The following is a 20,007-nucleotide window of genomic DNA, read 5'->3' on the forward strand; positions in this document are numbered from 1 at the left end:
GATGACGGTCGTCACGTTTTCAACCATGGGGATTACGGGGATGGGTTTCCAGGTAGCCACGCCCACTATGTACCACGTACCAGCCATCTGAGAGAGAGAGAGAGAGAGAGAGAGGGGGGGAGGGAGAGAGAGAGAGAGAGACAGAGATGAAGCAGGGACCCCCCTCTCTCTACATATCGTTGCTGTCGTACAGAAACCTCTTATCTCCATATTTTAACTTTTGTTTTATTAATCAGTAAATAATAAATTACATGCCTTTAATTATATTTGTAACAAATACAAGCTACATATTATAACTGTTTACATCATTAAACCAACTAAATGTTTACATCATTAAACCAACTAAATGTTTATATCATTAAACCAACTAAATGTTTATATCAATAAACCAACTAAATGTTTATATCATTAAACCAACTAAATGTGTATATCAATAAACCAACTAAATGTTTATATCATTAAACCAACTAAATGTTTATATCATTAAACCAACTAAATGTTTATATCATTAAACCAACTAAATGTTTATATCAATAAACCAACTAAATGTTTATATCATTAAACCAACTAAATGTTTACAGTATATCATTTACCAACTAAATGTGTATATCATTAAACCAACTAAATGTTTACATCAATAAACCAACTAAATGTTTACATCAATAAACCAACTAAATGTTTATATCATTAAACCAACTAAATGTTTATATCATTAAACCAACTAAATGTTTATATCATTAAACCAACTAAATGTTTACATCAATAAACCAACTAAATGTTTACATCATTAAACCAACTAAATGTTTATATCATTAAACCAACTAAATGTTTATATCAATAAACCAACTAAATGTTTACATCATTAAACCAACTAGTGGTGAACAAAAAAAATGCTCACTTTTTTTTTTAGCTTAAGTAAAAGTATCAATACTGCAATGTAAACATACTCTGTTAAGTAAAAGTCTACAATGGCTCGCAATGTGACGCATTGTGAGCTTGTAGATCTGCTATTTTCAAAAGATGTTTATAGGTTTGAAAACTTGTGAAATGGGACATTCTGCATAATGACTTTCTACTTTTGGTACTTTAAGTACATATTGATATCAATACCTTTATACTTTTACTCGAGTAAAATGTTGGATTCCTGACTTGTACTTGTAACGGAGTATTTATACATTGCAGTGTTGATACTTTTACTTAATAAAAAAAAAAGTGTACTTCCTTTCCACCACTGGCCATTTAACAAACCAGCAACCCGGCTGTAAAAGTCAAAGTCAAAACCAAATAAATAAAGAAATCAAACCAAGCCTTATCAAACCAGCAAACCAGGCTTTACGTTTGTTTTCAATTAAAACTGAATTGAAATAGAAAAAAAGTCAAAACCAAATAAAACTAATAGAAACAAATGAAACATTCTCTCTCACCAGCTCGGGGTTGAAGTTGTCAGCAGGTGTTTCCTCATCAACGCAACTGGTAACCATGGTACCCAGTAGAGCAGAGACAAGAACCATTACAGCAGTGGTCTTCATGGCTGCAGCTAGAAGTGGGTCTGTGTGTGTGTGTGTGTGTCTGTGTCTGAGTGTGTGTGTGTGTGTGTGTGTGTGTGTGTGTGGGCAGGTGGACAGAACAGTAGAAACAACCCCCTTATATCTTCTTAAATCCGTCCTCCCCTTTCTCCTCTTCCTGAAGAACACACACACACACGCACGCACACGCACGCACGCACGCGCGCGCTCACGCACGCACACGAACACACTAACATTTCCTTCTCTATGCTTGTATTCACACGGATCGGCTTGCATTTGAAAAGGTTGTTTTGTTTGTTGTATCTGTTTCCCGTAATAATAATATACAGTGCCAACAGTAGCAGAGAGGAGCCAATACCCAAGTTGATTGATTGTTTATTTATTTCGAACACTGTTAAAAGACAAAAAGAAATACATAAAATAAACATTTAAAAATACACTTAAACACTTAAAAATAAGAATTATAAAAATATGAAAACAAATACATGTACTCTGGGGTGTTCGAAAAGGGCATAGGATGAAGTTGAAAATGTATCTAGTCCTAAAATCTATGTAAAATATTATGAAAACAGGAAATAATTGATATAAATAACTTTATTAAATGTAATAAGACAGGATGATGACATAAACTAAACATAAATACAATGACATTAATGAATGAATAGCTTTATTAAATGTAATAAGACAGGATGATGAAATAAACTAAACACAAATACAAAGACATTACACTCTTCTCTTCCACTAAAACACCAACAACAATCTGTCCCAGAAAGTTTAATCATAATCAAGATGAAGAATCAATGTCAGCTTGTAAAACTTATTAGGTCAACATATTATTCCCAAAAAGTTTCCAAAGCTGTCTCTATCATTTTATTCACAAAGATCGGATAAAATCTCCTTCTCTATGCTTTTATTCACACGGATCGGCTTGCATTTGAAAAGGTTGTTTTGTTTGTTTTTTCTGTTTCCCGTAATAATAATATACAGCCAGCTGTAACAGAGAGGAGCAAATACCCAAGTTGATTGTTTTTTATTTCGAACACTGTTCAAAGACAAAAAGAAATACATAAAATAAACATAATACACTTAAAAATAAGAATTATAAAAATATGAAAACAAATACATGTACTCTGGGGTGTTCGAAAAGGGCATAGGATGAAGTTGAAAACGTATCTAGTCCTATCCCTTATTGCTTATTCAAATAATATTTAGAAATACAATTTTTAATAAAATAAGACAGGATGATGAAATAAACCAAACATAAATAAAATGACATTACGCTCTTCTCTTCCATTAAAACACCAACAACAATCTGTCCCAGAAAGTTTGATCATAATCAAGATGAAGAATCAATGTCAGCTTGGAAAACTTATCAGGTCAACATATTATTTCCACAATGTTTCCAAAGCTGTCCCTATCATTTTATTCACAAAGATCGGATAACATTTCCTTCTCTATGCTTTTATTCACACGGATCGGCTTGCATTTGAAAAGGTTGTTTTGTTAGTTTTTTTCTGTTTCCCGTAATAATAATATACAGTGCCAGCTGTAGCAGAGAGGAGCCAATACCCTAGTTGATTGATTGTTTATTTATTTCGAACACTGTTAAAAGACAAAAAGAAATACATAAAATAAACATAATACACTGAAATCAACCAAGTCCTTAAATTTCAGTGTGTTCAGTTTGATAAAGAGTGGGTTTGTTGGTTCTCTGTAATCAGCTTTATTAACTATCCTTATAGCTTTTTTTTTTATGAGAGTCACTGCTGTAATTACAGAGGAGGGGCCCACACATTTGATAGTTGATAATAATAATAATAATAATAATAATAAACTTTATTTGTATAGCACCTTTCATGACATGAAATGCAGCGCAAAGTGCTTTACAGAGCAAGAATACAGTTACAGTCAATTTAACAATAAAGCAAACAAAAATAAAATAAAACTAGAAAAAGTGCTCCTCGGAGCACAACTCTCCGCTGTTGGGAATGTTGGGAATGTTCTATCTGTATAAGTGTCTTATCCGTCCTGTCTGTATAAGTGTCCTATCCCTCCTGTCTGTATAAGTGTCCTATCCGTCCTGTCTATGTAAGTGTCCTATCCGTCCTGTCTGTGTAAGTGTCCTATCCGTCCTGTCTGTGTAAGTGTCCTATCCAATTGTTACAGTATCCGCCATTTCTCAACCATTTCGTGATTGTTCCTGTCTTACCTCACTCTTACCAGACTTGTGTTGGGAATGTTGGGAATGTTCTAATTCTTATGTTCTAACTGTCCTATCCATCCTGTCTGTATAAGTGTCCGATCCGTCCTGTCTGTATAAGTGTCCTATCCGTCTTGTCTGTGTAAGTGTCCTATCCCTCCTGTCTGTATAAGTGTCCTATCCGTCCTGTCTGTGTAAGTGTCCTATCCGTCCTGTCTGTATACTGTAAGTGTCCTATCCGTCCTGTCTGTATACTGTAAGTGTCCTATCCGTCCTGTCTGTATACTGTAAGTGTCCTATCCGTCCTGTCTGTGTAAGTGTCATATCCCTCCTGTCTATGTAAGTGTCCTATCCGTCCTGTCTGTGTAAGTGTTCTATCCGTCCTGTCTGTATAAGTGTCCTATCCGTCCTGTCTGTATAAGTGTCCTATCCGTCCTGTCTGTATAAGTGTCCTATCCGTCCTGTCTGTGTACTGTAAGTGTCCTATCCGTCTGTGTAGGTGTCATATCCCTCCTGTCTATATAAGTGTCCTATCTGTCCTATCTGCCAATTATGTATCAGCCATGCAGCCATTTCGTGATGGTTCCTGTCTTACCTCACTTTGACGCCATGTATTTATACAGTATTTCACCGTATTGTCACGTGTCACGTGAGGCTTGACCAATCGGTGTGTCATATTTAGAAAGTGAAAACAATACTCTCCTGCGGAGAGTAATAATAATAATAAAATAAAATAAAAGCAAAAGCATAACAACATTAAAATAGGCAATACACTGAGGACTTAAAAATCAACCAAAAAATCAGCTAAAAGCAAGAGTGAAGAAATAGGTCTTGAGCTGTGCTTTAAAGCTATCGACAGAGGCTGCCTGTCTTAGGTGTAATGGGAGTTTATTCCACACTGTCGGTCCGTAAAAGCAGAATGCTGCTTCACCGTATTTTTTATATGTCATTGTAGGCACCTCGAGCACTTGAGGTCAGCACTTGAAGACCTGTGGGGCCGGTTTGGAACATATCTCTCTAGGCAGTCATAGAGGTAGGAAGGTGCCAGACCATTTAGAGCTTTATAAACTATTAAAATAATTTTAAAATCAATCCTAAAAACAACCGGGAGCCAGTGTAGTAAAGCTAGAACTGGAGTGATATGTTCTCTCATCCTAGTTTTAGTTAAAATTCTGGCTGCCGCATTTTGAACAAGTTGTAATCTGTCAGTTGTTTTCTTAGGCAGGCCAGAGTAGAGTGCGTTGCAGTAATCAAGCCGAGAGAAAACAAAAGCGTGGATCAGCGTTTTTGCATCGTCTAACGACAGATAGTCTCTAATTCGCGCAATATTTCTAAGATGAAAGAAAGCAATCTTGGTGACATGATTAATGTGTGTATTAAAATTCAATTCAGAATCGATAATAACCCCCAGGTTCTTTGTGGTGTTACTTTCTACAGCCAGGTTACCAAGTCTACTTGATTCTCTCTGCTCACTGGAGCCAATTATGAGAACTTCTGTTTTATCCTCATTTAGCTTAAGAAAGTTCTGATTGACCTATACATCTCAATTTAGTAAATTGTTGATATGCTGCGCGGCCCAGTTCCCCCGAAGGGCCCCTGAGAGCCAAGGGCACCTGGGCCACGCCCCCGGCGGCCCAATGGCTGATACAGCCCTGCTTCCATGGAGAACAGGCGATCCTGGCTGGAGTAGATCATCCACCATGGGCTTGAGATGGAGAGAAGCTCAGCCTCGATGGCACGCTGTTCATCCACCATAGAAGGCATTTTGTAGACTCGAGCGGGTGAGCGGGTTTCTAGGCTAAAAGCAGTGGTGGAAAAAGTACTGACATTTTTTACTTAATTAAAGTATCAATACCACAATGTAGAAGTGCTCTGTTACAAGTAAAAGGCCTGTGTTCAAAATGTTACTTGAGTAAAAAGTACAGTACAAGTATTGGCATCAAAATATACCTAAAGTACCAAAAGTAAATCTAGTTGAAATACATAGGCATTGAGCGTGTCACATTGAAATACATAGGCATTGAACGTGTCACATTGAAATACATAGGCATCGAGCGTGTCACATTGAAATACATACAGTAGGCATTGAGCGTGTCACATTGAAATACATACAGTAGGCATTGAGCGTGTCACATTGAAATACATAGGCATTGAACGTGTCACATTGAAATACATAGGCAATGAGTGTGTTTGTTGTTGGAGAAAGCTGTATCTTTATATTTTTATTAGGCATTTGTAAACAAAGCAAACCCTGGGCCCAGGTCAAAGGTCAACTCAAACAAGAACTAACAGTCAAAAAAAGATTGATCCTTAACACATTCAGACGAGGAAAGCATATGTCATTTTACATATTAACTATTATATTAGCTATTATCTTATACTTTGGCTATTCAAAAATATTAACTCCTATCTTATACTTTGGCTATTCAAAAATATTAACTATTATCTTATACTTTGGCTATTCAAAAATATTAACTATTATCTTATACTTTGGCTATTCAAAAATAGCAAACATACAAGCTCATAGCGCGGCACTCGGTCCGTGGCCAAATACATCTTTGGGGTCCTTCACATGGAAAGGTGTACCAACATAAGGTTTTTTAGAAAGGTGGTCTATGAAATGGGCTTGTTTCATAGACCTGGTTGCTTATTTCTCTCACACAATCTGGCAACACTGATCCCAAACAGAAGTTGGTGGGGACAAAACCCACAGCGGAAGACGGTCAATATAGATTGCTATTTTCTTTTTTGTTGTTGTTGACTTTGTTGTCTAATTCTAACATGTTAGAAATAACGCTTTTCATTCAAGGGGTCCTTGGCCTGAAAAACCTTGAAGACCCCTGGATTATGATGTAATGTAGGTTTATGCATATACCAGAGGGTCTTTGAAATTCACTAAGTAATGTTGAATTTCAAAGACCAAGTTAACAAATTAGACCCCCATTTGACCATTTTCTTTATCTCTGTGAGCTAATCTACACTGAAAAATCATCACTGTTTATTTTACTCCATGAGGGTACAAATGAAACCAAATGGACCCTTACCATCTGTACACTCTCAGAGTTACAGACCCACAAGGGTCCATTTGGTTCTTGCTTGAGAAGTGGACATACTGTAACATTCACTGTATGCACGCTGATGGGACTGAAATGTTTCTTGGGACGGGGGTATGTCTACCTCTAGTGGTATTTGGACGTATTACGCTGTACCTGATAGAAATTGGAAAATGTTTAAACATTTTATGTTTAATGTTTAAACATTGACACACTTTGTGTTCAAACTAAATGAAAAAATGTAATCTGCAACAGGGGGGTCCCTGAGGGGGTCCCTGCTTTGCTGTATTTCATTTGGTTTGTCAGAACGATCATCAGTGTATTTTGGATTCATGTTCATGTGTATTTTCAGACCAATTTTAACCCTCGATACCTGGTAAACTTGACCTTTCACTCTGTAATTAGTCTGTTCTTGTATTCCCTCTAAACCAAACCTCTTTGCAGAGAATAGCCGATCATATCTAAATAAATACAGTTCTCCTCAGAACAGGGATGCTGGGGCTTAAGTGGTTCATGAATGTAAAAAAATGATCCTATCGCACAAAGATTAGGAAGCCCCCATGTAGTAACTCTGAGGACCCCCTAGGGGTCCCGGACCCCCTGTTGAAGACCCCTGGGCTAAAGCCGTCTGGGTCCCGTCCCTAGTACTACCAGTACTACCTCCTCACCTCACCTATCCCATAACCCCGGAGGGTCTTTGGGGCATCACAGACGATCTGTTGACCAGCTCTTTCCATCCCTCCCTCACCAGTACAGTACTACCAGTACTCGTACCAGTACTCCTCAGCTCAGAGCCACTTCCTGAGGGCGGCCAGTGCAGAGCCAAACGTACCATGTGACTGGTGGCTCCTCCCACGGTGGGCCAGGAGCAGAGAGCCCGCCTCCGGCCCGCGTCCCCCCGCCAGCAGCTGGGCAGCCACCTCCTCCACGTCCCACCTCCTCCCCTCGTCCTCGTCTTCCGGCTCAGAGAGGAGCAGGGAGACCAGCGGGGGGTAGAGGGCCGAGGAGACGCAGCCCACCAGGAGCCCGGCATCCAGGAGGAGGGAGAGGAGCTCCGAGTCGCAGGAAGCGGCGGCGGCTGCGTCTGGCGTCATGCCGTTGACCTGATCCAGGGTCATCTGGAGGAGCTGAGGGTCTCCGCTCTCGGCCATCAGCTTCAAGCCGTCCAGCAGGAGGCCCGGCCGGGTCAGGAGCAGAGCAGCCGCCTGGCGGACGCTTCGCTCAGGGAGCCGGTGCCTGGTGCCGTAGAGGGAGCGGATCATCAACAACACCCGCCGTCCCGCCTCCGCTTCTCCCTCCTCCCACCGGGGGCAGTGTGTCAGCAGGGCGGAGGTCAACGCCACCCAGGGGTCGGACGACTCCTCGTCCTCCGTCGTCGTCGGCATGGGCGGCCACGCCCGGAGGAGGAGCGCGAGCGTCCAAAACTCCTCCCATGTCCGGGCGGCCTCCAGCAGCTCCCGGAAGAGGGCGCGTCGCCCAACCTCGTTCTCCACGTCCTCCGTCTCCACCGTTCGCCGTGCGTCTCCCAAGACGTCCCGGGTCCGGTGGAGCAGCAGTAGAACGATGTCTACGTCTCCGAGGCCGAAGCTGTTCTCTAGGATCTGCAGAACGTCGCAGCGACGTCGTACCGGCAGGGCAGCGTCGCCGCAGAACGGTCGCAACCAAGCCAGCAGGTGGTCCGAGGTCACCACCGGGCCGTCGCCACTCTGTGCTGCGTCGTGCACGGCGCTCACCATGGCCTCCAGCGCCCCAAGGGGTTGTGGGTAATTCACCAGGGCGTCTGCCTCGCTACCGAGCGCAGACACCACTCTCTGCACGGCGTCGTGCAGGACGCTTCGGACCGACAGGCCCAAGTCCGGGGGCGTAACGGCCAGCAGCTCTCCGATTAGCTCCAGCGGCTGTCCGTCGGTCGCCATGGTGACCGCCAGCTCATGCACTTCAGACCTCTTGGAGCGGGAGTGGTCGTATGCTCGGCCGTAGCCTCGTAGCCTCGCCTGGCGGCTGTCTCTGAGCGACAGGATGAAGGCGTGGCCTAGCGTGTCCAGGTGGGCCTGTGAACGCTGCAGGTGGGCGATGGCCTGGTCAAAGGTCAACACGGCTGGGTTTGTCCCTTCCTGGTCAAAGGTCAACACGGCTAGGTTTGGCCCTTCCTGGTCAAAAGTCAGCATGGCTGGGTTTGTCCCTTCCTGCTTGCCGTGGTCCTCCTCCACTCCCCTCCTCTTCCACTTCTCCCCCAGCTGACACAGGGCGGTGCCGGCTCGCCCAACCACCTCACTTCGCGCCTGGACGCTCAGCCGATCGGCCGCCGCGGGGGAGAGCGTGATGTCATCCAGGAAGTGGACGGCGTGGGCGGGGCTCAGTCTCTCCAGGTATCTGCTGCAGATGTCGTACGCGTGGAGGAAGTCCTGGTCGCTCTGCGGGGGTCTCTTCAGGAGTTGGGGGTCTCCCCTCCAGAAGAGCCTCTGCAGCCACACGCCGTGCACCGCACTGGCGGAAAGAAGTGTGGCCCCTCCCCCGCCAGGCACGGGCAGGAGGTGGGCCAGTTTGGAGAGTGACAACACGTTCTGGCTGGTCAGGACCGGATCCAGAGCGGCCAACGGGTCTGAGGATCCGTCGGCCAGCTTGCGGTAGTCCAGTCCGTTGGCGACGGCGCGGAGCTTCTTGAGTAGTTTGACGTGGGAGTGAAGCGTGATGCGGCCGGCGGTGCAGGCCTCACAGCCGGCGGCCTCCAGCAGGGTGTAGTAGTAGAGCAGGCGGCCCAGGTCGGTGCCCTCCACGTTGGGCAAGACATACTTGGTCATGTGGTTGTGGAAGGCCCATGGTTCTGCCTTCAGCATTTCAAACAGCCCCAGAGACTTGCTCCGCTTCTCGATGTCCTTGGTGGAGAGGCCGCTGTCCGTGAAGAGGAACTCCAGCTGGGTCATGTAGACCTCCCACAGAGGGATGGTGTAGCGTTGGGCGAGACACAGAGAGGTCCTGTACACGCCGTCGTCCAGGGTCTCCGCCAGGCCCAGAATGCTCTCCTTCTTGTATTCGGAGTCAGCGTTGAACCGCCGGATGTCCACGCCGCGGCACAGACCTCGGAGCACTTGAGTTTGGGTCAGTTCTGTCAGACGCTCGTTGTACGACCGCAGCTGGCCTATCAGCTTTTCCAACTCCTCCGGCCAATCAGAGTGTGCCGACACGTGTCGGGTGACCAATGGGATCAACAACCTGGGGTCGGCCCGATAGAGGGAACGAGTCTTGTCCTTGAAACAGGGCACCAGGTAGGAGTATATCAGTAAGGAGTAATAGTATACAGCCAGCTGCAGGGACACGGCAGACTGGCTCTGCTTCTCAAAACACCTGTTAGCGTCCAACACCTGTGGCAGGGCCAGCAGATAGGCCAGAGCCAGCGTCAGGTCCCTGGCAAAAGCCTCGTTAGCGAGCTGCAACAACACCTCTGTAGAGGAGAAGGGCGACCGTCCTTCGGTCTTCGTTTCGGCCAGTTTGCCGGTCCTCAGCAGAACCACGGCGACATTCTCCCGAGGCACGCCACCAGAGTACATGTCCTGACTCGGGTCTACATACGGATCGTCCAACAGCTCCTGGTAGAACGGGCCGCAGCCCTGTTTCTCCAGGTCGGCGTTCTCACCCGCCGCCCCTTCCTGGTCACCGGAGCCGGAGCCTTGACCGTGAATCGGCCGGAGGTAGTTGAGCGAGTCTTTCAACAAACAGTTGTCTGTGATTCCGGTCTGGGCAGCCTTGGTGGTCAGTCCCGTGGTGGCCAGGACTTCGATGGTCGTTGCCACAGTGGTCGCTGCTCCGACAGAGAAAGCCAGGCTTGGAGCACCGATACGAGGGAAGTCGGTCTCATCTCCGTCCCGTCTTCTCTGGGCGTTGGTGGGATCCATCTGATTGTTGACCGCCTGGTATAACACCCGAGAATGTAGATCGCTGGAGGCAGCCAGGAGGGGGAGGATGTCGTCAGGGGGGCAGTGGGCGAGGGAGAACGCCAGCAGCTCTTCACGGGCCCCCAGGTCTGTGAAGCCCTCGCTTTGCCCGAGCAGGCTGCTCACCTCCCAGCCCAGACCGTAGCCTACGGCCATGAGGTTATGACAGTGGACATAGGAGGTCTTGAAGTCCAGACGCCGGAGAGCGTGCTCCGCCAGCAGGGTCAACACTTGACCCTTACGCTTAGCCTCGTCATCTCCCGCAACCCGGAGGAGTGCCGCCAGATGCAGCAGCGTAGCAGACTGTTTGTAGGCTGTAGAACACCGAGAGACGCACTCCTCCACCACAGACAGCCGGTTTGACCGCAGACGCACTTGAAGCGGCAGCATGTTCACGCCGAAGTCCTCCAGCCGACCGAGGGCGCCGATGAGGTCCAGTTCCTCCCGGATGGCCGGGGGACGGTCTGTGATGAGCTGGAGGCCGGCCCTGGCCAGGTCCATACAGGGGTCTGTCGGCGAAGTGGAGGAGTTGAAGTATTCTCTGGTTGCAGCCAGCACCAGCTCCACACTCCTGTCGTAGGCCACTTTCAGCATTTGACCTTTACTCCGTAAGGACTGGCTGACTGGCGCGACCCGGCTGACCTTTGAGCAGTGCATGAAGTTCCCCGCCAGGCGGACGTTCTCCGCGCGGCCCGAGCACAGCAGGGACTCCACGTGAACCCGGTGACACGTCTCTGCTTCCAGGCAGGCGTAGATGTCCTGCTGCATGTCCAACATGTCCAGGAGGAGACCCCGCCACTCCGCCTCGCTGGCTGGGGGGTCTCTGCGCCCGGCGTGGCGACAGAGTGTGAACATCAGGTGGCGAGCTTCCTCTTCGCTGTTCTGACTGTTCTGTATATAGGAGACGGGTTTCTGAAGGCCGTGCTTCTCCAGCACCCCCACCACGCCGAGATGTTTCTCCAGTCGGTCCACCTGGTCGTGGAGGGACGAGGTGGCGTCCGGCTCCGGCCCGTAGCCCCTCTCCGGCAGGCACTCCAGGATGTCATAACACAGGCTGAGCTGATCGTCTCTCTCGCTGCTGTAAATGCACTGCAGAGCCAAGGCCAACAGCTGGTCCGAGTCCCCTACGATCTTCTGCTGGCAGTCGGGCTTGGAATGCTGGAAGATGGTCAGAGGCAAGGAGAGGTCTCGCCGGGCCAGATCGACCAGGTACTCTCTGAGCAGAGCGTTGGACTTGCCATCCGCCCGACTCTCACAGCGATGTAAGAACGGCATCATCCGTTGGAGAACGTCGTTCACATAGCGCTCGGGGCTGGAATTGTTCATGAGGAGGCGGAGCTTGTTGACCTCACCAAGTCGCTGTAAGTCCAGAAGTGTCACGCTCGGCTCGCACAACGTCTCGTACACCAGAGTGTCCATTGTGACCAAGTCATCGCACAAGAGCTCCAGTCCGGGGATTTTGCGCTTCTTTCCCAGACTCGCCAGTGCCAGGGCGCAGTCCACCTGTCTGGAGCTGGACTCGATGGCCTGAGCTCTGCTCAGGTACCAGTCGGTCAGCAGCTGGATGGAGGGTGTGAGCGTACGGAACCTCAGCAGCTCTGGAGCCTCTTCATACAGGAAACTGTGGTAATTGTCGTCACTGGGCGTCTGGTCCAACACCGCTCTACACTCCTCGGCTTCACACCAGTCCATTTCTCTGTGTCTTTGCTCGATCCATGGAGCGCACAGCTTCTCTCCACTGTCATCCAGACAGGCCTCTGGCAGTAGGGCGGCGTACTGGTGTGGAGAGGTGGTTTCTGGGAGGTTGCAGAGTATCGACAGGCGATGTCGCAGTAAGTCTGCTCCGTGATATGTGAACAGAACTTCTAGGGCCTGCACGTTGCTCTCCCTGGCGTAGTTTCTCGCAGAAAGAACGATATTCTGACTGCGGAATTTATGGAAGAACTCTGCATCGAATCTCTCCTCGGCAGCATGAGGGCCGCCCAGTATCTCTTCGTACGTGGCCAAACGGTCCAGATACGAGAGTAGTTTCAGTCGGGTCAGGCACAGCTCCCTCTGCTCCAGAGTCATCCTGCTGAAGTCCACCTGGGCCAGCAGCGCTCGTCTCTTTCTGTTCCGTCTCTCCTTCCTCTCCATCTCCCTCTCCTTCCTCTCTAGCTCCTCCTCGGCCGACAGGAAGTCCTGGTATGGAGAAAGGTTGTTAAAGTCTGCGTCCTCGGTCATTGTGAACCTGCCCCCATCCTCTCCGTTGCCTATGGCGATGAGGGCCTGTAGGTCGGTTCCTTTGAGTCCGTACTCAAGCAGCTCCTTGGCTGCGTCCACGTTCTCAGGGACTCGCTCCACACACTCGTGCAGCACCGTCGAACGCTTCCTGATCTTTCTCAGGTAGTCCTGCATGGAGGCGATGCCGGCGGAGCTCTTTCTCCACCGTCTCTGGTACACCAGGTCGGTGTCCAGGTCATAGGCCTGTGCCACAGCCAGGGCCTCACCATACTCCTCATGGTCAATCTTTCTCTGGTAAAGCTCCGTGGGTGTGGTGGACCTCAGGCTGACCAGCCGGTAGTTCTTGACCAGAATGCGCGGCCGCTTGCGTGGCGGCGGGGCGAAGCAATCCATCTCCGTCATGTAGTAAAGGCCCAGCTTGACGTAGGCAAGGTAGCGATCCTCGGGTGACTCATCGTCATCGTTAGAGTCGGAGTCCGACTCGCCACTTGGGCTGCTGCCCAGGCGGCTGCTCTTCTTCTGCGCCGGCTGCAACTCACACTCCAGGCCGAGGAAGCGGCCGCCGTGTGCGGCGGTGAGGCGTGGCGCGGGTTCTAACCATTCGCATGACTTGCCCAGGAGGTTCTGGAGGCTCCCGACAGAGGAGACGCTGAGGGACCCGGAGCAGCGAGCCAGGATCAAGGCGTTGTCGCTCCACCAGCTCACATCCGACAGTGGGTGGTACTGTTCCTTTTCTTTTAGTTTCTTCCTTTTCTTCAGTGAAGCTTCCCACTCTGGGTTGATGTCCTCAAATCCCGGCTGTTGTTCTTGGCTCCAGGCGGCTCTCTGTCTGAGTGAGGGGACCTCCCACAGAGACAGGCGGCCAGAGAAGTGAATCGCAGCAAGCAGTCTGCCGCCAGGACCCAGACTGAAACGGAACACGCCGTCCTCTTCAACTCCTCGTCTAGAGAAAACCCTGAAGCAGGGCAGGGCCTTCCTCTGAGTAGCACCGCCATCATCCTCATGGCAGGTGATCTTCTTGTAGTACGGGGACCCAGACAGAATCCTCCAGGCCGTGATCCCACAGCGTGACGCCCTGGACCCGCCGCCGTCCCCAGATTCACAGCCTCCAACCAGCAGCAGCCGGTGTCCAGGGTGGTACGTGGCCGAGGTGATACCTCGGGAGTAGTCAGCGCTGAAACTGAAGCTGTGGTTCTCCCGGAAGCTCTGATTGGTTCCGAGCAGGTAGCTCTTCAGCCTGCCCCCGTAGGTGATTACAAGGAGCTCCCCAAACCACTGGGCGTTCGCCGTGTACTCCAGGAAGAACAGGCCCGCCGCAGCACAGCTGATATCTCCCGGGAAACTGACCACCGGCGGGATGGCGAAGAGCTCGTCGCCCGTCAGGTCAAAGATACGAACGGTTCCCGTGCTGTCGGCGTGCGCCAGCAGGGTGCAGTCGTGGCTCCATGCCACCCTGCGCAACTGTGGGCCGCCAGGGTCCCTGGGCACCCGGCACTTCCCAACGGTCGATCCAAAGTCATCCATTGCAGATCTGATCTCCACACAGCGGTCCTGAACGACGGCCAACAGTTTGCCGTTACTTGCCAGCTCTAGCTGCCATGTGATCTGCTTGTTGGCCAACCGGACGAGACCAGGAGGCAGACGGGAGCTGAAGGGACGGTACGGCAGGAAGTGAAGGAATGAACGGAACGCCTCCGCAATACCAGAGCGTGTCTGCTCCTTGTTTACACGGAGCTGGGTGTCCATTTCTGGTGGCCATTCTGCATTGATCAGTAAATCATATAAAATGTTTTCATCTTCACCAACATTGCTCTCATCCGCCATGTTTACTGTTTACCGACGTTCTGTTGTCTCTGTCTGTCGTCCCTCTTCTTGTCTTTCAGTCTGTTGTCTCTCTCTGTCTCTCTATTTCTCAGTCTGTCTATCCATCATTACTTCTATCTCTTCTACATCCACACCTGTCATTCAGTTCAACACCTTAAACATTCCAACCTTCAACAGCTTATATACACTGACCAGAGCTCTGGTCTGACATAACACACAACACAACACAACACAAAGCATTGCCATGCATTGTTTAATAATGTCAATTTGCGCAGGTGTTATTTTCTGCACACATTTCTCTCTTAATGTAGCTACAGCACGTATAGTTATAGGTCCACTGAAATAGTCTGGGACCAATTATAGTCTTATATATTATTATTATTACATGTTTCATTGGTTTTATTTTGTTCTTGATTTTAAGGTCAGTTTAATATTACTAGGCTGTACTCTCAGTCTGTCATATGGAAGAACACATTCTGAATCATTGGTATTGCCATGCAATCATGATAGCCTTAGATCAAGACCCTCGTAAATGTATTGTATCGATTTTGACATTGTTATATTAATGTCAAAATCGATATATATAGTCTTAAGGTTCTTACAGCTTGGATCAGCGGGGATCGCACAAAAAAAACACAATCGCTCATTATGGGTTCACCCTTTTTTGACACCAAGACAGGTCTATGGTACATATCACCATCTGTTGAGGGACCTTAGGGCTGATCATGACAGGTTCAGAGTGTACTACAGGCAGTGGTTCAGAGTGTACTACACAGGCTGTGGTTCAGAGTGTACTACAGGCAGTGGTTCAGAGTGTACTACACAGGCTGTGGTTCAGAGTGTACAACAGGCTGTGGTTCAGAGTGTACTACAGTCTGTGGTTCAGGGTGTACTACAGGCTGTGGTTCAGAGTGTACTACAGGCTGTGGTTCAGACTGTACTACACAGGCTGTGGTTCAGAGTGTACTACACAGGCTGTGGTTCAGAGTGTACTACACAGGCTGTGGTTCAGAGTGTACTACACAGGCTGTGGTTCAGAGTGTACTACACAGGCTGTGGTTCAGAGTGTACTACACAGGCTGTGGTTCAGAGTGTACTACAGGCTGTGGTTCAGAGTGTACTACAGTCTGTGGTTCAGAGTGTACTACACAGGCTGTGGTTCAGAGTGTACTACATGCTGTGGTTCAGAGTGTACTACATGCTGTGGTTCAGAGTGTACTACAGGCTGTGGTTCAGAGTGTACTACAGTCTGTGGTTCAGAGTGTACTACAGGCTGTGGTTGGAGGATGGAGGTTGTCGTTCCTGTGACGAAATATTTAATTGTCTTTAACACTTTCACTCCCGAATGTCTTTAACACATTCACTCCCGTAGATCTACGGGATATAAAATCCAACCGTTCATCGCCGATCCCGTAGATCTACAGGGGACAGGGTCTTTTCAGTGGTTTATGTTAAATTAGGTCCTCCGGGAGGTTGTGGGTTAATATCGTTCACACAGCTCACAGCCAAGGCGGAAAAGTCACATGACCGAACCGAAACCTTGAAAAGGGGGCCACACGGAGCGTTCGTTCTGTGCATCCAAAACCTGTATTGAGTTTAGAGCCGATCAAGCGAGAGAGCGTGTTACAGAGAGAGAGATAATTTGAGAGATAAGAGATAGATTTTGAGTGTTAGTTTGAGTGAGTATAGCTGCGTGATAGTTTGATTGAGTGATTGATTCCGTCTCGTTCCTTGATTTGAGTGAGTCAGTGAGAGAAAGTTGTATAGTTGTGAGTTTGAGACAGTTCATCTGAGAGAGTTTGTGTGAGTTATTTTGATATTTGACTGTGTTTTATACAGTGTGTGTGAGGGATATATTTACATAGTAAGAGTGAGTGATATATATATATGTATATATATTATAGATAGAGAGGGCGTGGAGGTAAAGATATAGGTGGAAGTAGGTGAAGATACAGCGAGTTGATCGGCGAAAGAGTGGGAGTATAGGAGAAGATATAGTAGGAAATAGAGAGGAGTTATAGTTTACAGTCATAGTGTACTGTGAGAGAGTAGATCATACACAGTGAGTGACTAATTAAAGGTACAATATAGTGATCATACACAGTGAGTAACTAATTAAAGGTACATATAGTGATCATACAGTGAGTAACTAATTAAAGGTACGTATAGTGAATAGTCTCTGAAGTGATCAAATTATTATGAAGAAAAAAAACAACAACCTTAAACCAAAGCCACCGCCCTAATCAATGGGACAGGCCATGTGTAACCGGTATGCCACCGCCCTAAAGGGACATTGGCAAGGCCATTTGTAACCTGTATGCCAACAGACTTCTCCAGCACTGAGCAACGCCCTTTGGGTCAACGTGAGGAGCACAGTTGGAAAGATGAACAGCACATATACTGAGTCTCGAGTGAAGTCAAGACAGAGAAAAAGAAAAAAAGGAAAATATATGAGGTCTCTCAACATTGACCAACATTCATGTCTCGAGTCCTACCTTAGTACATAAGGTTGGAAACATGGATTCCCTTACAGTAACCACTTGAACCCCAGCAAGTTTATTCTGGGGGGTGGGAGATTCACCTACACTAGCCAACCTACATGCTCATAACGCGTCGCAAGCCTATTCCGGGGAGAACATTCTGCAAACATAGCTGATCTACAACCTCAAAACGCACCGTTTTGAGCTTGTAGAATTATCTAAGATTAGAGTGTTTTAGTGGCTTAGCATAAGAACCAGTTACATTATCTTACATTGGGCTGGCCTGCTTTGCCTGGGCTTTGTGGAGACCCAACCCGACTCGGCGCTGGCTGCTGATCTTGTGACGGCATCCTCTTTCTGGCCGCTTAGTTTGTCTGTCGGGGCTGGACAGCTCCGTCCTATGTGCCAGCATCGGCATCCTCCGGCCTCTGGTTACGATGTACTTGGCTGCCATATGTTCCTTGGTTGAGCACTCACTGGATGCAACAAAACTAAATAAAACTGTTACACTAAAGGCCAGTCCACACCAGGGCAACTGCTTGCAACTTCAACTCCTTCCAACTCCTTGCAACCATTATCCCCAAATAGCACCGGTCAGTCTACACCGCTGCAACCGTCTCTAAGACGGTTTTGTTACAAGGAGTTGCATTGATTTGGACTGGCCTTTAGAGGGCATATTCATTGTTTCTATGCACAGCAAGTATTAATTCCCCAGAAAAGATCCCGCTCATTGGCTCAGCACAGTCCAGGGGTGTAACGCCTCACCGTATCGAACCGGCCACTGTTTCCCTGCGTGTCACTGTGAACCATCCCCAGCTGAAACCAGTCAGTCATTGGTAGAACTCGTAATGCCACACAGACAGGTGTGTGTGTGTGTGTGTGTGTGTGTGTGTGTGTGTGTGTGTGTGTGTGTGTGTGTGTGTTCTCCTGTCAACCAGGCACGTCCTCTATGTGACTCAGAGACAGCGAGGACTCAGAACCCAACGTGAACCCGGGGTAGAGTGGTTCGGTGAACGTGTCATTGAAGGTGTGCAGGTGTGTCCTTGTCTTAGAGGACACTTTGTAGAAGGTTATACAACCAGAGGGAGGGTCCAGATACACTCCTATTCTGTTGGAGCCAGAGGGATAAGCGGGGAGCGTGATCGTCTCCCTGTTGTGACGGACGCTGTACCTTTTACAATGGCGAACCTCGTAACATTCCAGACACCAGGACTTGTCGTTGAATCCGAGCCCGCAGTCGCCACCCACTCCTCCCCTGTTGATGCCTCGGTATGTCAGTGCTATGGAAACCCTTCCGCTCCACTCAACCTCCCAGTAGCAGCGTCCAGACAGACCCTCTCTGCACAGGACCTGTTCCCAGGAGTCAAACCTTTCTCGATGTTGATCATAAAACTGAAGGTCTCTGACGCGCGTCACCTTCCCGTTGTTCTCGGACAGCGAGAGGTTCCTGTGTGCCGTGTTCGGGTCCAGCGTGAGTTTATGGACGTCTGTCGAGGAGCACAGATGGCGGATATCTGCCACCTGCTCGTTCCTCTCCATCTCTTGAATATCTTCCTCTCCCGGCACCTTGACTTCCTCGGTGGCGTTCATCCCTTTGATCATGTCTTCAGTCTTCTGCTCCTCGGAGAAGAACTTCAGAGACATAACCTCCTTTTCTTTCATCAGCTCAACTTTCTCCTCATCCCACTTCTTCCTCTCCTCCTGCATGTCCTCCTCGATGTCTTTGATCTTCTCTTCCATCTTCATCACTTTGCCCTCCGCTGTCTCCATCTCATTTTTCAGGCGTTCGTACTTCTGCACCTCGGAGAGGAACTTCTGCAGCAGGTCCTCCTTCTCTCTGGTCACCTGGAGACTCACCTCCTCGCATCGCCTCATCTCCTCCCTCCGGTCCTCCTCCATCTCCGTAAGCCTCGCCTCCATCTTCAGCAGCTTGCTCTCGGTCATTTCCATCTCGCTCTTGTGCTCGGAAGAGAGGAACCTTTGGGACAGAGCCTCTTTCTCTTTGGTCAGCTGCATCCTCTCCTCCCACTTATTCCTCTCCTCCCTCCTCTCTTCCTCCATCTCCTTGATCCTCTGTTCCAGTTTCAGCAGCTGGTGCTCTTCTCTTGTCTTCATCTCGTTTGTTGTGTCGTCGTGTTTCTTCTGTTCAGAGACAAGCCTTTGTGACAACTCCCCTTTTTCTTTGGTCAGCCGGAGACATTCCTCGTCCCGCTCGCTCCTCTCCTCCGTCCTCTCCTTCTCCCTGACGTTTGTCTGCTCTTCCATCTTCCGGACCTCGCCCTCGATCGTCTCCATCTTGCGCGCCACGTCTTCGCTCTTCTCCTCCTCGGAAGCCAACCTTTCGGACAGCGCCTCGTTTTCTCTCGTCAGGTTGATGAGTTCCTCCTCCCACTTCTTCCACTCCTCCCTCCTCTCTTTCTCCAGTTGTTTCATCTTCTCCTTCATCGTCAGCGCCTTGCTCTCGGTGACCTCCATCTCGTTCTTGTGCTCGGTGGAGAGGAACTTCCGCGACAGCGCCTCCTTTTCCTCCGTCAGGTGCATCCTCTCCTCCCATTTCCTCTTCTCCTCCCTCCGCTCTTCCTCCATGGCTTTAACCTTCTCTTCCATCCTGGAGAACTTGCTCTCCGTCGTCCTGATCTCGTTTGCCGCGTCTTCGTTTCTCTTCTGTTCGGAGAGGAACCTTTGGGACAACTCCTCTTTCTCTCTCGCCAGCTGTGTTCTCTCCTCCTCCCATCTGCTCCTCTCCTCTCTGCTCTCCTCTTCCATGTC

At 48.5% G+C, this 20,007-nt stretch overlaps 2 protein-coding genes across 2 annotated transcripts in view; both read right to left on the reverse strand.

The window, feature by feature from the left end:
- LOC311058487 (uncharacterized protein) overlaps positions 1–44 on the reverse strand; it is a 2,620-nt gene extending 2,576 nt beyond the window's left edge. Inside the window, exon 1 of the mRNA XM_084075947.1 lies at positions 1–44. This exon is cut by the window's left edge and continues 65 nt beyond it. Coding sequence (XP_083932073.1) covers positions 1–27 — 27 coding nt within the window. The 5' untranslated portion in view covers positions 28–44.
- Positions 45–7,567: 7,523 nt separating this feature from the next.
- LOC311058693 (NBAS subunit of NRZ tethering complex-like) lies at positions 7,568–14,758 on the reverse strand (the record flags this gene model as incomplete). The annotated part of the gene is made up of 1 exon (XM_084076157.1): positions 7,568–14,758. One exon carries the CDS (start codon positions 14,756–14,758, stop codon positions 7,568–7,570), a length of 7,191 nt encoding a protein of 2,396 aa, XP_083932283.1.
- Between the last annotated feature and the right edge of the window lie 5,249 nt (positions 14,759–20,007).

Source organism: Gymnoscopelus microlampas, assembly GCF_963454915.1.
Source record: "Gymnoscopelus microlampas genome assembly, chromosome: 13".
Classification (NCBI taxonomy): domain Eukaryota; kingdom Metazoa; phylum Chordata; class Actinopteri; order Myctophiformes; family Myctophidae; genus Gymnoscopelus; species Gymnoscopelus microlampas.